The 17,004-nt window shown below is 39.3% G+C and overlaps 1 protein-coding gene across 9 annotated transcripts in view; it reads left to right on the top strand.

Annotated features, from left to right (window-relative positions):
* CDK5RAP2 (CDK5 regulatory subunit associated protein 2) overlaps window positions 1-16,741 on the top strand; it is an 82,515-nt gene extending 65,774 nt beyond the window's left edge. For 2 of the 9 annotated variants that reach the window (XM_054848572.1, XM_054848579.1), the window contains 11 exons: window positions 852-968; window positions 2,847-3,036; window positions 3,251-3,375; window positions 4,324-4,350; window positions 4,769-5,017; window positions 6,928-7,011; window positions 7,126-7,385; window positions 9,788-9,934; window positions 11,936-12,074; window positions 15,176-15,222; window positions 16,077-16,740. In XM_054848572.1, coding sequence (XP_054704547.1) covers window positions 852-968; window positions 2,847-3,036; window positions 3,251-3,375; window positions 4,324-4,350; window positions 4,769-5,017; window positions 6,928-7,011; window positions 7,126-7,385; window positions 9,788-9,934; window positions 11,936-12,074; window positions 15,176-15,222; window positions 16,077-16,136 — 1,445 coding nt within the window. In that variant the 3' untranslated portion in view covers window positions 16,137-16,740. Of the gene's footprint in view, window positions 1-851; window positions 969-2,846; window positions 3,037-3,250; window positions 3,376-4,323; window positions 4,351-4,768; window positions 5,018-6,927; window positions 7,012-7,125; window positions 7,386-9,787; window positions 9,935-11,935; window positions 12,075-15,175; window positions 15,223-16,076 lie in introns of those variants that run through there. The other 7 variants (XM_054848573.1, XM_054848577.1, XM_054848578.1 and 4 more) reach the window with 7 other exon arrangements.
* The last annotated feature ends 263 nt before the right edge of the window (window positions 16,742-17,004 follow it).

Genomic DNA, 17,004 nt, shown 5'->3' with positions numbered 1-17,004 from the left:
TATGAGTAGTGCGGTGAGATCCTCAGAGTAGGATTCATCAGGCTTAAGGTTTCTAAAAGTCAGACATCTAAATCTGTGCCGGTTACGCAGAGCTTCTCATGGAGGCACTGGAGAGAAGTAAGTCTCTTCGGAGGATGGGGCATCTCATCCACAGAGAGGTGTGTAGAGGAGCCGCTCTCTGGAAGCGCCTGTTTCTCCCCATGACTATTGATGGAAGCCACAGGTTGAGCAACACTGGCTCAGATATCTAAATGGTACATACACGAATTTAAGAGGGATGAGTCTTCATCCCTGTGATCGTAAATGGATTCTCAGTTTGTCAGCAGAGGCAGAGACAGTGACTCCAGCCTTATGCTCTAGACTGGCATGGTAACAAATATGTTACCAGACTATTGACGTTACTTCCTGCATTACCCACCGTGGATTAGTTTGTAGAATCTAGTGGTCCTCTGCAATGGTGTCATTAAATCCAACAGAGTACGAACAGAGCAAGACTGAAATATATGGTAAACAGTTTGCATTCTTTTCAGAGAATAACAATGTCACAAAATACTCCTACAATTTGTCCTGTTGGAATTTTAGCTGATAGGTAAAGACTGCCAGGGATAATTTTGCAATTTTGGTCATGGTTGCCCAGCAATGAGAGGTACTTGTGCTGCGGGGCTTTGGATTACTTGGCATTAACCTGAACTGCCTTTTAGTCTGTAGGGATAACCTTCAAAATATATAGGGGAGAAATATCTTTCATAGCATGTTTTTCTGCAATTTTTTAAATTGTTCTTGTCTGGAAAGTTTAATCTTTAATGACCTAGAGATGACTCATAAATCATCTTTTATGTATATATTTATAGGTTCTGCAAACATTTTTATCCATGGCTCAGAGCAGCATAATTCTCTGACTTCTGAAATACATTTCCTGAGGAAGCAAAATCAAGTTCTGAATGCAATGCTAGCAAAAGGATCCAGAGGTAAAAATGTAAAATTTTGCTTTACAGAAGTAGGCTGCAACTCATTCCAGATCAGAAAACAATGAAATATTAACATTCCATTCGTTAAACTGACTTAACCATTCTTCCCACCCCTGAAATTCCATGCTCAACCATAAGCATTCAAACTGGGGTTAACAATGATAAAGGGGTAGCAGTAATGCTCCTTCTGTTTGTGTAGCATTTTCCCTTTGATATTCACTTTCATTTCTCCATTCTTCTTTTTGCATTCCTTTCTTTCTATAGGTTCTTTTTCCTCTTCCCTCTGTGCCTTTTATTGCCATTTTCTTGCTCGTTTCCCCCCATACTTCCATTCTGAAGCTCTCTTAAAAAAAAAAAAAAAGAATAAAAGCCATAGACTAGCATTATTGCTAAAACTGAAACCATTCAGTACAGAAGAGTTGCAAAGGGAAGCAAACTAATTACAAGTCTGGTACAGAGGCTTGACTGGACGGGTCAAGTCATCTTCTTTTTGGAAACACTTTAGAAGAGAACAGAACTGAGGGAATCCATTTGGAAGTATTTGTAATCTCTGAGATTAATTTTAAACTTTCCTCGTTTTCACACCTGTGAAGAGAGAATATTAAAAATCTTCCCTCCTCTTTTCCCCCAAGAAAAGCCACAACTCGCCAACTAGGTTGGCTTAAGCCACAATTAGGTTGTAGGTCTCTGTATTTTCAGACTGTTTGTGGAAAAGCACTGGTGCTTCTTCCAGAGTCATGTATTCTTTCATCTGTTTTGGTGCATCTCAGTGCTTAGCGGTTTGTTCAAGTTCTACTTTTTAAATTAATATATTCCCGCTTTCGTTTTTTTCTGTGGTTGACAATATGATCTGATAACATCAGAGTTTCCTTTTTATAGGAACCATGATGAATAGAGCGTTGTCACCCTTGTGTTTTAAAATAATGTCAGTATCTCTGGAGTTTGTGAGCTTCTTTTCCTTTTATTCCTGGATACACTAGAGGAAGTAAAAGGACTAGAAAGAAAAGCCTCTTAGATACCTCCTGCATGTTTTGGTCTCAGGTGCTTTCTGTCTAGTCTTAGCTTAGCCCTTCAGTAGTGAAAGTCTGCTGATGCACGTTTTTAACAGCGCATGAGGATTACCATTTTCATACGCTTTCAGGAAGACTACTGAAGATGAAGGAATGATTTTCTAACTGGTGGGAGATGGAATGATTCCTTCATGCCGTTTCTTTGCCAAGGTTGCCTCCTTCTTTTCCAGTGCTAAACATAGGGTCACAACAAATTTGGGGTCCCCACAAGCCTCTCTGATTGCAGCTCTCTCAAAATGCTCAGTTGCCCCTATCAGTGATTCTTTGTCACAGAACCAGTTTGGGGAAATAGCTTGTGCGAAGGACAGAAGGACTGCTGTGATTCATCCGGCAGATGAATGGGGCTGGGAAGGAAAGGACAGAGGGATTTCTGATGAGACAAAGAGGAAGATGGATGCAATGTGCCCTAGAACAACCCTACTGAGTCCTTTTCTTCCTAAAGAGAAGTCAAATCCATTATTTTGTGAGGACTGGCAAAATCCATGTGCCTGCTTTGGGACCCTGGTGACAGCAGGTGTTGAATACTACTACCCTTCTGACCAAATTCCAAGAGGTGTTGGGTGCGTTTGGCGTAAAAGGCTGTACGCAGGTTTTTACTGAGCCTTTGTGAGTCCAGGGGGGTTAAATGTTGCACATTACAGAAAGTGCATCTAGCAGAAGTTGTTAGAAAATTGAAATACTGAAACCCTAAAGCTCACAAGAGCAGCTGTTATTTCCTGACAGTCTCTGGAAACGCTGGTTTTGTTACAAAGCATAGCTTTAGTGGGTTGTGGGCATTGCAAATACCTTGTGTTTCTTCTTGTTTCAGATAAACAAAAGGAAAATGAAAAGTTAAGAGAATCTCTTTCTAAAAAGAACGCAATCATTGAGCATCTTCATGAGGATTATGAATGCGTCAAGAAAGAAAATGAAAGGTTGCAAAAACAAATTGGCCAAAAGGAGGATGAAACCAGATACCTGACCTGCCAGATATACAGCAGTCGTAATGAATTAAACAGGTATTGATTCCGTCCACATTTAGACATTCATTTAGAGAAGAAAATTGTCAATGTGACAAGCATGTGTTAAGCCATAGTCGTTAACATTAATGAGGGGCATGGATGTATTCAAAAGGCGAGGGAAGAATTATGGAGGAAAAGGGAATTTAGATTTTAGATTTTGAAACAAAAGATAAAAAATTAACTTTTAACTTAGCCATTTATTGGGACTTAGCAGGTTGCAAACAGAAATTAATGTAAAGCAACATCAGCTCTCTGAGAATGAGAAGTTACTGCAGTCACTCCGAACTGAGATCAAGGTTTATGAAAAGTTGGAAGAAGCAAGAAGGAAGAGGACAGGTATAACTGCACAATTATTTCAATAACCTTGGCCCTTGCAACCCTTCCCTCTCTGAATATGGTCTTGTCAAAGGACAGTAGGGCTAGGTCACTGTTTCTTTGTTTCTACTCGTGTCTGCTAATGCAAAGTAGAACTGACAACTTGATGATAAAATGCTGCTTTTTATTTAGGAGTGTAACTGCGAGGTTGAGATGTGTGATATGTTCTGACTAGGCACACCCAAGTTTCCTTTGTCTTTTTAGCTAAGCTAAAAACAAATATTGAAGATTCAATGGCTCAGGCTGGATAAGCTTCATGGGGATCTTAGATATTTACTTGTCATCTAAATACGTGCTGCTGCATCCTCACAGGTAGTGCTTACTCGGGTGGCTTGCGCTTTCTCTTGTCTGAATGGGAGGGTAGTGTCTTCTCCCTAGGGCTGGGGAGAAGTGCTGGCACTGCCTTCTGAAGGAGACTTCTCGTAATTTCCTGTCCACTTTTCCATCACTAAAGGTGAGGGGTAGGAATGAGACTTACATGAGTTCTTCCTACCCTTTTTAAGGAAGCTACACCACCACATAGCTGCCGGTATAGTTAGGTCAAAAAGTGGAATGCTGTTCATTGCTGCATACTCATTATAGGATCTGGCAATTTTCCCATTGGAAGTTCTTGTAAAAGATGATTTCTTTTCTTCCTGCTACTTTAAGTAATATGCCCTGCCATCACTGTATTTCATGCCTAGCTGCAGCAGAAGAGCCCTATTGGCACAAGGCTTTAAGCCAAAGTTGGCTCAGGGATGGAAGTAAGTCTCCTTGTAGTGTAATTAGAAAGTAGCAGCACCCTCATGCAGTTGAGCCCCTTCCTACTGTCAGGAGAGCAGTTTGATTTCAGCATGAAAGAATACATGGTATTGTTTGTGTATTGACCTCCTCCTATGAAAAGATGAACGCAGCCCTTGCTTTTTTCAGGTTCAGATTTGTTCCTCTGGTTGCCAGGTGATCACTATTTTCTTTTTTCTTCTGTGTATAAAATTAAACTCCCAATTCTACTCCATCCCTCCTCCCCACTCCGAGATTACCCATTCCTTTTTCTTTCCCCAGACTGTGCATTAATGCACTTCAAATTTTGTAAATCGGCTTCATTCTCTTTTTATTATATATTTTTGCTTTTGGCATGAGACTTATTAGCTTTTATGGACAAAGTGAAAAATAATTTTCGGCTCTTTAAATCTTTTGAGGGTAGAAGCAATTAAGACATGCTTTTTTTGTCAAACCATTATTTTAATGCTGTTTGTAGTTAATTCTATATATTGAGGATAAAGTGGGCTATAATTTGCTTGCTCAGCATTCTGATAATGCTTAATATTGTTTTAATTGTTAAAGATGTTAAGTGTTTCTTTTGAAATTGTCTCAGATCCCAGATGTGATGCATCAGAAGAATTCCGAAAAGATCGGAATAATCCACTTGACTTACATGAACTATTGACTGAAATACAGAGTTTGCGAGTGCAGCTTGAAAGAAGCATAGAGACAAACAAGTCTTTGCATGAAAAATTAGAGGAACAGCTTTCAAAAGAAAAGAGAGAGGAAGTGAGATCAGTGTCAGCTGTGAATATCAACTATCTTTTCAAACAAGAATCTCAGCATTATGCAGAAATGAATGGTACTGTGCCATACATGCTTTTGTTATACTGTAGAACCTACGCCTTGTTCTTTAAAGATGCTCTTAGAGCCTTATGCATCGACTGTATGTTTGGGAGCTGCCCATCAGCCTTTCAAATCCCTTTCCTGTTAGAGCTAGTAGCACATGGGGAGGTGAAATGCACACTGCACTGTTTTATAGCCTCCAACTGTCACTTCGTTTTCATTCCAGAGAAGCACTGGCAGACAGTCTCTGGGATGGAAGGATGCCTACATTAAATTGCCATAAATTTTGCTTACCTGGGGGTTCTTTTTTTAATGCAGAGCTCTATAGTGTTTGCTAAGGGTGACTATTGCTCAAGTATGATCAATAAGTGCACTAAATGGTCTTTGTATAAATCAGTTGTCCCCTTTATGCCCTTGAGGAATATTTTACCTTTATTTCAATCACTGTTAAGTGATGCTGTTTTAGCAAATCAGGGAAAATGTGGTGTTTACACTCAGGGTTAGATTATTGTCCCAATATAGATGTACATGGGATACAGAGGGCACAAGAATGTTGCTCCATGCTGCTAAAGTACTCTGTGTAGTAACAGCTTTCCATACTTACAGCATAAAGCCACCTCTCCTACTGCCTGCACAGGTATACGTCATGTTATGGGAACCAATAATAACGGGGTTTTTTGGGTCCATACACTTCACCTGAACACGCATACCTAAATCTTACGCACCACACAGAGCAGGGACCACCAGCCAGAGGATTAGTGTGAGACACAACAGGGGTTTTTAGCACCTTACTACTTTTGTGGGTCTGTTGTTTCCAATCAGAATCATAATTCATATGAAATACATAATGAGTATAACTCTACACTACCCTGTACAAATAAGAAAGATGTGGAATGTAGCAAATAACATTTACGGGTTGCTACCATTCCTTGTGCACTTCAGACTTGCACGCTAAATTACTGTCATGTGCTCCATATGGGGATGGTTCCTTAGGGCCAGTCCTGAGCAGGTAGGTGTGGAACAGCTATTGTGAGGAACCTCTACCACCAGCATCCAAAAATTGCATTTGTTCCTGATTAGTTTCTAGACAGAATCCTAGATGTTACTTTTGATCTGCATCAGGTAGAGTAGTTAGGAGCTGGAGAAGCTTGTTATTTCTTTGGGGAAATAATGAATAGAGTTATAATAGCTTGGTTTGATTTGTACCAAAAAGACTCCTTGGAATGTCAACAGCTGAATTTGTTAGCTTTCTAGATGTACTGTCTTTATTCGTAGGTACTTGGGGATTTGGAGGGCCTGAAGAAGAGGGATATAGATATGATCTCAAGTATGGTATAGCTGTGGAGAGTGTCATACTTTTTGTGGAGTTACTTGGAAGCTTACATTTGTTGCTTAAAATATCTTCATCAGGATGTATTTTAGATTTTCTGACTCTGTCTTGATTTTTGGAGATATCTATAACTTTGGATAAATGCTAAAAAAGTTTGGCAATGGGCATGAACTGGAACACAGGAAGTTCCATCTGCATATGAGGAAAAACGTCTTTACTTTGAGGGTGACCGAGCACTGGAACAGGCTGCCCAGAGAGGTTGTGGAGTCTCCTTCTCTGGAGATACTCAAAACCCGCCTGGACGCCATCCTGTGCTACATGCTCTAAGTGATCCTGCTGTAGCAGAGGGGTTGGACTAGATGATCTCTAGAGGTCCCTTCCAACCCCTACCAATCTGTGAATCTGTGTAAAAAGACTAATGTATGTAAATACTGGAAGATACATGATGTGGTACTAGAAAATAAGCTGAGTTTCCCTGCTTCCTGAGTCCAAGTGTAGCATCAGCAAAAAAAAGAACAGAAGTAGAGCTAGGAAGTTTTTTTAATGCGTGTTATCTTCTACTGATATAGTCTTCCTTGTCCCATTCTTATGTATAGAAAATCTTTGCAAATGCCCTGCTACCAGCAGAAACATTTGTGAGCTACAGAAACATGGCCATTGCATTTCACTAGTGAAAACAGGTACATCCAAAAGTATCTTAAATGTGCAGGTTATCAGTATCCCAGACTTGCTGTTTAAGAGAAGTCTAGTGTCAATTAGGATAAAACCAATATTAAACTATTTTTCTGTCCCAGGTATGCACGCAGCCTCTAAGGATGATCTAGACAGCACTTCACACTGCAGTAGCACTTCATCTTCCAGTACGGCCTGTACCCCTCGTCTTGTGCCTGGACATCGTATGTGGGCAGACAAAAACGGGCGCCACGTTCTTGGCTTGATTGAGGATTATAACGCTCTGCGGAAACAGATTTCAGAAGGGCAACAGGTTTTAGCAGAAACGGAGATTTCGTTGAGAGAGGTCACTGGTACGAAACTGCAGGAGCCTGGAATAAAGGTAAACAGTGAAAGCTGTTAGAAGATGGTGAATTTTACCTAGAGGGTGCAAAATGTATAGGTCACAAAAGCAGAGAACTAGGTTAATGGTGCAGCAGGCACCATTAACTGAATAACTCTGTTGGGACACCTCAAGTCTCATCTAGATGCAGGCACCTATTTGTGATTCTGGGTTAATGAGGCTACGGATAAATTAGTTAATTCTGGTTCTTTAATAAGCAATCTCACTTTTACTTGCAACTTGAAATGAGGTGAAACTACTTGCTTTTACTATGGAAATTGGTGATGCTTACACTGGAAATTATAAAAAAAGCCAAACAAAAACAACAACAAAAAACCCCAGATAAAACTCCCAAATGCTGTAGAAAGGGCTTAAGCTAGGGGTATCCATCAGTAACCTAAGGATAAAAATAATTCAGGAGATTTTCTTGTAATGAAGGCTTGGGATAAACCCAGGAAATACGAGACAGTTAGAAGAAATCTGATATACAGCTGACACTTACTTGTATCCAGCCGCTTAGTAACACCAGGTGATAACTGTACGTTAATGATTGATGTATGCTAATGAAGGTTGTTTCATAGTAGGGAAGCTTTTTAATATTTTTCCCCTTGTATCAGTTTAACACTTTAGCAATATCAGTAGTTAGTCTAGAAACTTAGAGTATCTCATTAATGATCAAATATTGTCTTCTAAGACATAGTGTATCATCTTTTCTGCATCATGTAATAACATGCTTTAACTTGGTCAGCCTGAATTGGTCAGGCAGTTGGGCTAGATGATCCTTGTAGGTCCCTTTCAATGGAAAATAGTCTGTTCCATTCCATCCCGCTGTGTGACACAGTGATATCAAGTCATGGTGCTCTTGCTGTACTCTTAAACATGATAATTCTTAAACCAATGAAACGTTTGCCTTGTATTGAGTAATGTCAATCCTTTTCCTCTAGAATCAGGAGAACATCTAGTGTTTACTTACGCTAACTTTTTCTTATTTAATATTGTTAATTTCTGGATGCAGTTAACAATATCATATTTGGGGTGGATTGAGTAAGAGAAATGTACCTAAAAGCTTCAGCAAAAGGGAGGGAACAATCTGTACATGTCTGTGGCAGCTAATAAGGAACTAAGAAACTTAAAAAGTGCACAAGAGAGGCTTGGAGCCGGCATTTGAAACAACATGCCAGTGGTAAAAACAGTGAAACACTGGAATGGAGGGTGCTCAGGGACACTGTTCCTGGAGGCACTTTTAAGAACAGATTACGTGAATGTTTGAAAAACTACATGTAATGCTCTCCTGCCTTGGAGTGGGAAAGTAAACTAGGTGACTAATGAAGGTCCTTTTAACCCCTGTGATTTCATGATAATATAAATGTTGTAAAAAACCATGCTCACTGCTTTTCAAAACCCAGAAGGTCTTAACTGCATGGATAAATTCGTGCTGCTTTTTTTTCTACTTATAATTAGTAAAGCTATTGAAAATGCAGTCTTCAACAATTCTGAAATTCTTTTTGTGGTATCACATGTGTGCTCACACAGTAAAATGATGTCTGAATGACACTTAAGACTCTCTGAAGTATCATATATTTTCAAATGACCTAGTTAAGATACTGATAATGACTGAAAGAGTAATCTCTCTAAGTTTTTAACTTGTTTTGTTGGTGTAAAGATAAAAGCAGTAAGTTTCACAATTTGCAGTTTCCTATCAAGCTTTACATCACTGAAGTTTCCAACTACTTTGCAAATGGGATGTTTTATGTGACAGGAGGATTCTGGTTAGATAACAATGCTAAATAACTACTCAAATGATATGCTGCATGGGGCAGGAACTCTGAATGTCTGTCTTTCATTACCCTTCCCCCTTCTGTATCACCATTGCTTTCATGATTCATTTGCTCCCCTCACATTCTTTCCCTCCTTTATTTCACATTTATGCAATTTCTTCAGTTTGGTTTTCTCATCTGTCAGCAGAGGAAAACATTTTATGTGTGTCCTGATAGTTATTTTAGCATTAAATGGAACAGTTTAAAGGGTCTGCTAAGGAAGAAACATCTATATTGCTTAAATTGATGTCTGTAATCATTTGACTTTCAAATAATGTGACACGAAATGCAAATGGAGAAAGAAGAGAGTTCCCAGCTATTACCATGTGGCATAGCAAATCTAGTAAATATAATCTATTATTAATCATGGTTATTGATTAGGATAAATCCCCTCCCCTCCTGAAATTCTCAGATAATGCATAATTCAGCAGTCTTTGTAAACTAACAAATTAGCTTTTGTGGTGCACAATAGCTGTGTACGTCATCTTAAATATGAAATCATACCAACTGGATTTAAACCATTAATTAAGATTACATTTTCATAATGTTTTAAGCATATAATATGTCTCTGATCCTATGATACAGGTACCAGACCAGGCATCACTGCATAGCTTTTCCGCAAATATTCACAGAGTACAGCAGATTTTAGAAGAGGCTGCACGTTTACTGAAACTTCTCTGGAGAGTTTCCCTTCCACTGAAAGCTGTACACGGTACTACTCATGGCACTCAGGTACTATTATGTTTCATTTTGGGTTGGTTTTGGGGATTTTTTTTGAACTGTTGTAACGTATCAAGGAAGATGCACGAGTTAGGGACATGTCATTTGGGAAAATCTTTTGAAAATCATGAACCCAGGATGCCCAGTCTCTGGACACATGGATTTAGTTAGCTCTCATCACTGAAGGCTAAGGCTGAATGTGTGCTGGCTTTCTATCCTGATCTTATTGTATAGTGGGGTGTTTATTTACAAAATACTTTATATTAAAGATGTAATCGGTAACCCTGTTACATGATATTCAGGAAACCTAGGCAGGTGGCAAATGTTCCATTTCAACAAGAAAACGTTTGGACTCCCTGTTACAGAACCAAATTCAATTTGATTATGTATATACGAGTAACAACAGAAACTTCAGCAACTTTAATGTAATCTGAGCTACATTTTCCTTTTACGTTTTTGATGCCTAAGCTGTAAAATAGGATGCTTTTTTAAAAGTGTGACAAAACCCAGAGACAAGTTTTATAACATTTTAACTAAAAAGGATTGCACTATGCAAATGAATGGAAGTAAACTGAATGAGGAATGAATTATCTATACTGTCATAATACCACCACTCAGTAATGAAACTGTTTCAAACTCTGGCTTTAAAATAAATTTAAAGTGTTTTCACTGAGGTTTTTCTATGTGCTTCTTAAGGGAGGCAGGATATTGTTGGGGAAAAAAAACAACTTTAGGAAAGTAAACATTTTATATATAATTTTAATAACATTTTTGTTGTTATTTCCTAGCATCCTTAAATATGTAAAATCACAAAAGCAGTAACAAAGAACTGTGCTGTCTAATATACTTCACTGATGTTTCAGCTCCCTATTTGGGATGTTGTGACAAATGTGTTTACTTCCATTTTTATCCTTATGTGTATATTCTCTATAGACAGCTATATGTTGGCCTGGATTGCAGTATCAGAATATATCATATACACACACAGGTCTTTCAGTGTGTGTGTGATACATCTAATGCTTTACTGTCGTACTGATCTAAACCACCTTGATCTGGATCAGTCACTTCTCAAAATCAGCCCTCAACGTTTGGGGGATCTGAGTTCCCAGGATGCACCTAATTAGAGTCTAATAGAATCTTTTCTAGAGTTTGTTATCCAACATCCTGAGATCTTAAGGACATTAGATTGCTTCTGATGTCTTAAATGCAATATATGAAAGGATATCTCTTGAAGCTTGATTCTAAAAGATACTGAGCATTCACTGCCTTCTCTTCAGCCCCACAGGAGTTGTGAGTAATCAGCTCTCCTGAAGAGCTAAATGCTAGGGGTGAATTCCAGAAGATACTATTATTTAACTAGTGGCATAACAACAAGAAAAATGTACAAGCTTAAGTTTGCATGAGGATCCAGATCAGTGATACCGGCAGATGTCAGGGCTACTCGTAGTCCTGTTTTAAAAGATACTAACCATAACTTAGTTGGAAGTGGTGGTGAAAACTGAACCTTGAATAATGATACTGCCAACTAATTTTGCAATGAAAGTGTCTCAGCCATTCGTACAATAACTTTCAGCCCTTTGATAAAGGCAGCATCAACTATTAACAGAACCCTGGAGAAGGAAGCTGGAAGCTCTGCACCTGGCAGATGGGATACTTGCTGACCCCATAGCACTGGCCTTCATTATATTTTCTGGTGGAGGGGGGAAAAAAAAAAAGAGGAAGAATGGAAGTTTAAAAACAAAAATAGGCACTGGTGTTAAGACTTTTCTCAGACTAGCATAAAAATGAATTGCATTAAAAGCCAGCTAAGAATTGTAGTTGTCTCTTGGCAGATGTCATAGAATCATATGTCATTGGGGACGTGAATGTGGAAGGACAGGCACTCGGTGGTGTTTCACTCCTTTCAGTTGTTCATACTCTAAGGAAGCTTGAGGGCTCTTGTATGAAAGTATTTAGCAATTAATGTACAAAGTACTTTATATAATGCTTTAATATAATATTCTCTCAATTTAGGATGAAGGAATGAAAGCAGAAATATTTAGATTACGTAAGAAACTGTCTGAGCAAGAGAAGAAGTTACACAGCACAGTGAAACGCTTGCACTCCACAAACCAGCTGAAGGAAAACATGGAGAAAGTCATCATTGACCAGTGTAAGTGTATGCTTTATTTCTGCTTCTTTTTTTTTAATTTTTGTAGTCCGTGGCTACCTCTAAAATTGGAGAAACAACAAAATGAATACAGGCACCTGTTCTTCTGCAGTTGCTCTGACCGGTGTTTCCTTGTGCCCATTCAGTTGTTAGTGACAAGCAATTCACGAGGTTCAGACTGTACAGGACTGATGGAACCTCATTCAAATGGAAGGAAGTTGCCCAACTACAAAAGGCTGCATAGGATAACATGAGGAGCAGTTCAGGGTTTTACACAACCCACTGATAATGTGTCAATCCATGCTGCTGCTGCTAATTGCCACTAATTTACTTGAGTTATTCCATTTCAGATACTGCCATTCCCCAAGTTTTCTGTCCTACGTAATTTCCTGACAAAGTTACTGCTGCTGTAGACCATTCCAGCCAAAGTTTTTGACATCTTTCTCAAAATTGTGATTTTTGCCTCAGTCTTGATAAATGTGGAATTAGTCTTTTAGATTTTGAGGTGCCTGTCTGTTGCGTGTATCACACTAGATAGCTGAATACTGGGAAAAGCCAAAGCAGCAGCAAAGGAGGTTTGTTAATGCTCTACACCAGACTGATAAGTGCAAAAGAACAGAAGGCTCAGAACAAGGGAAACAAAAGCTTACTATGAGTCTTTTTTTAAAGAAAAATTAGGACATGCTATGAAATGATACTTTACCCTTAGGAGCCATATCTAGAAAATTATCTGGAAACTTGAAAACAAGTTGAACATGGGCTATATTGTAGCTGTGTTAAGCCAGGTGGCTGTTTTAAGAGATCCACCTCTTCTGCTTTAGAGTTTAATCCCTCATCAGAAGAGATTTGAATGGAGCTAATGTCTTCTCTACCTTCATGGTATGGCAATAGGTGTATTGCAGGAGGAGGATTTTAATTTTCTTCTTAAAAAAAACCCCTATCCTTACCTTCTCTTAAGAGGTGGGACTAAATGATTCATTACTCTACTGGAATGGTGCTTGTGTGATCAGTAATTCATTTAGGTTTTAAAGTTAAATAGCTCAGTTGGGGGTTGTCATATAAAAATCAAAGCTATTCTATTATGTCAGTCCAAATAATATCCCTGGGGTAGATTTGTTGGTTCAGTTTGGTCAGTTCCTAGTTGCAGTGACATCTCAGACATATGGGGTAATTTCACTAGGGCTGGGCAGAGTATAAATCAGCAGAGATTTTTACCCCTATGGCCAAAATGTTATCCCCACAGCCACTCCACCCACCCATACTTTCAAAAAGAGAAGAGTCCATCTCCCCCTTATTTTGCTCACTCCTTTTCAGGGCATTCAACCTCATCTGAACTAGGTCCTAATAAAATGAAGCCTGCATTTTCTGAAATCTCCTTAATGCAAGGTACTGCCTGCTGAGCAGCAGCTTCACTATTAGTGTCACATCCTCTAAATTCTCTTCATAGACTGAATTTAATATTTTTGATTTAGAAAAATCTAGTTTGCCAGGTGAAATGAATTTACTAGCAGAGTTCTGTATGAGCAGAGAGCACTCTGCTACACAGAAAGACCTACATACGATTTTCCGTAAGTTTCATTGATTACAGGAATTATGGATGTCAAGTTACCTTTGCCTTAAAGAGCAATTTCAGAAGTGTTTCTAAATTGCATCTGTACACAAATTCCTGACCAAGCATACAACAAAACTGTTGGATCAGATGAAGCTGCTGGATTTTGTTAGGATGCTTACACTTGTTTTTGTTATTTCTTCCTTTCTCCTTTTGCTAGTAAGAAAGCAAAGGCATTGCAGTAGGTGACCTTGCCTGCCTTCATTCTCCAAACATCCTGTTAGCTGGCCACTCCACTGAGGATATTCAGGTTCCCTCTGTTATTTAGTTGAGCATTTCTAAATATATTTAGAGGCAGAAACTGGAACATTCTTGCGGCTCCGAGTCTTCTGTGTGCTTTCTCTGGCGAGAGAACTCATTGCTTATAAACCTCATCTGAACCTCTGAACATGTAACAATGCAGTGCCAAATTGCAGTAATCTGCCAAGGGTATAATTATCTCATGACAGCTATACCCTTGGAGTTGTTGGGTTCTTATTATTGTAATGAAAAATCTTTATTATGGCTAAATTGTTTATTTTTGAGACTGGAATCTTAAATTGGTACTTGTGAATGGTATTTTTCAGCAGTTATGGAGCTGACACAGATTAGAGAATCACATATTTAACCTGACATTTCTAAATATCAGTTTTGTTTAGAAGCATCCCCTCCTCCGTTCACAGGGCTCGTGCTGTCCCCACAGAGGCAAACTAGCTGGATGAATAGAGAAAACTTGGAACCCTTCAGAGCAAGCCACTGACATGATTTCCCCGAAGCATCTATAGGTTGCTTTGTCCTTGAACTGCTGGAGGAGCTGGCAGGCACCTTTTGCCATCTGTCCTCTTCCCAGCCCATCGTCCCCCATCACCTCTTCACCGCACCATGTTTCCTCGCCCCGTTCTCCTTCCCCTGCTCGAGTAGGCTACCTAATAGATCAAATTGTAGTTAGATCAAGCACCATCGCCCCTTTAAAATTAACAAAAGGTCTTCCCTTGATGACTTAGATCGAAGGAACCAGGTCATCAGTATCGCAGGGGGCTGTTTGTATCTGGGATGTTCAATGTACTGATGAGCTATGTGTGTTTTCACGTTTCACTCTTGGTATGGTAGAAAAACTTATAAAACACTTCCCTGATGTTAGATTTTTGAAAAGCAGATTTATGTGCTAGATAGAACATGGGCCGGGGTTAGGAAACAGCATTCTAGCGCTGCTTCGGACCTGCCCTCCCCTAACTCTGCTTGCACGGCATTGCCCCTCAATCTCAGGTCCTTGCAATGGGAGGTTTGCACATCAGCCTGAGCTCGTGCACAGGGCTTGGGAGGGAGTAATGGGTCTGGGTTTTGGTGAATAAGAAAGTTGGAGTGGTGCTGGGGGGTCTGTATGATTGCCTGGGTGCTGCCCATCTTGTAGATGTGAGTTCATACATTATGTAATTAATATTCGGTCATAGCACTTGACTACAGGGACTATAGAAAGGCTGTGCAGTATTCTTTGTAAGCTCCTCTTTCTTTCCAGTGGTTTTGACTCATGATGTCTTGAAGAAGGCTAGAGGAAACCTGGAAGTAAGTAAAATTTTTGCTTGCATTTAATTCCTTGGTATATACTCATTGGAAATCTGCATTGCTGTGTCAGTAGTATTTTGCAGAATTAGTCTGATTTGCTTTAGGTTTGCTACCTAATCAAGACTGGGTGACAGCAGTTTAGTATGATAAATATTCTGCAATGTTTGATGTTTAAATTAGAGTTTTATGACTGACCATGTAAACAGCTAAACCCTCTCTTTTCTGATGCTTTCCCTAGATTAATATTCATGTCTCTCACCTTCCAGTACTTTATTTTCAGCAGATCACAGTCCAATAACCTGTCTGCTGAATAAGTTCACAAAAGGCACCCTTATTTAAAGCTTGTCTATGTGTTAATAACTGGTGGTGCTTTTTTTATTTAACTATAGACCCAACAGGCAAAGCTTTTGCAAACACCTATTTGCTAATGCAGTGTATTAAATTAGTTTGAGTGTTTAAGTAATCACTGTTCAGATTTGATTTCTCCCAGAAGGTTCAGACTTTACTCCCAGAAGGATGTAATACGCTTCTTGACTCCTAAATCCCATCCTTCTCCTCACACCGCTCCACTCGGAGTGATTGTACGTTTCCCAGCCCCTCCTTAAATTTTTCTCTGACCTTTTCTGTGAATCTCACCAGCCGTGTCTTCCTGAACACTTCCCCGGGCCGCTGCTGTACTGTTGTCTCAGCCCTACCCGAGTTAGAAAGTGATGACATCAAAAAGTCTTTGTTTACAGAAAACTGCTTTAATTTGAAGATCTGCTGCACACAGAAGCTGCTATTCACAGTTCCTTTTGCAGGGATAGGGACAAGTTCTGTGCGTTTGAAGTAATAATTATTTCTTTTCTAACCAGGTCCCACCAGCTGAGAATCAAAAATCACCTTCCTATACCAGCAAAAAAAGGATCCTCTGAAGGAGGAAGTTCCACTAAAAAAGACTGGTCCCGTGACTGTTGTTTGCTTCTTTATGCCTTACTATTTATTGATGTAAAAATGTTTGTTCAGCTCTTTTAATGGAATCAGCCTTTGACCAAGAAAAAAAAAAAAAAGGACAAAAAAGAAATCTTTTGGTAAATAACTTATTTAACATTTTCAGTAATGTAAAAGATGGTTTTTAATATTTATTACAGAAGCAAGGTACTGGAGGTATTGAAGAAAAATCCAGACTTTTTTAAAAGTTGGCTCATTTTAAATTTTATATTTGTACTTGTCAAGTTATAAAACTTTGTTGTTACAGTCAAGCAGGTCCTGAAAGAATCAAGAACATGATCCACCTTCCAAACTGTTTCCCTACTGCTAAAAGAATGTAGGTTAAAAAAAAAAAAAATTCTGCCAGTTGTCAGTGCTTTGTAGCAATATGAGAAACGCTCAATATTTTAAAGCATTTTAAACATGTCTGGAAGATTCTTCTGGAAGCTGCCTGATGCTGAGCTTTCTTATTGCCCTGTTAGAAACCTAAGTCTGAAAATATTACTTAGAATCAGACGATTAAAATGAAAAATAATCACAAATGTGTTTGTGTTATTTTGTTTGGAGCGCTTGGTGAAGAGTGGAGCCAGAGCAGCGAGTTGGTTTCCTGGGTCAGGCGGGGTTAGTCCTGCCCTTGGTGGCAGAGCTGTACGGGGCCGCCGGGAACTTGCCTTTGAGAAGCCGTAAGTGAAAGACATCTCGCTGTTGGCAAAGCGTTGGTGTCATCCCTGCCCCCCCCCCCCCCCCATCCCCAAGATCTTTGCAGAGAGGACAGGTGGCCATGAAATCCATTTTTCTACTAAAAACACCAAA

Source organism: Grus americana, chromosome 20 (assembly GCF_028858705.1).
Source record: "Grus americana isolate bGruAme1 chromosome 20, bGruAme1.mat, whole genome shotgun sequence".
Lineage (NCBI taxonomy): Eukaryota > Metazoa > Chordata > Aves > Gruiformes > Gruidae > Grus > Grus americana.
Note: the sequence above shows the minus strand (reverse complement) of the source record. Positions and strands in the feature narration are given on the sequence as shown.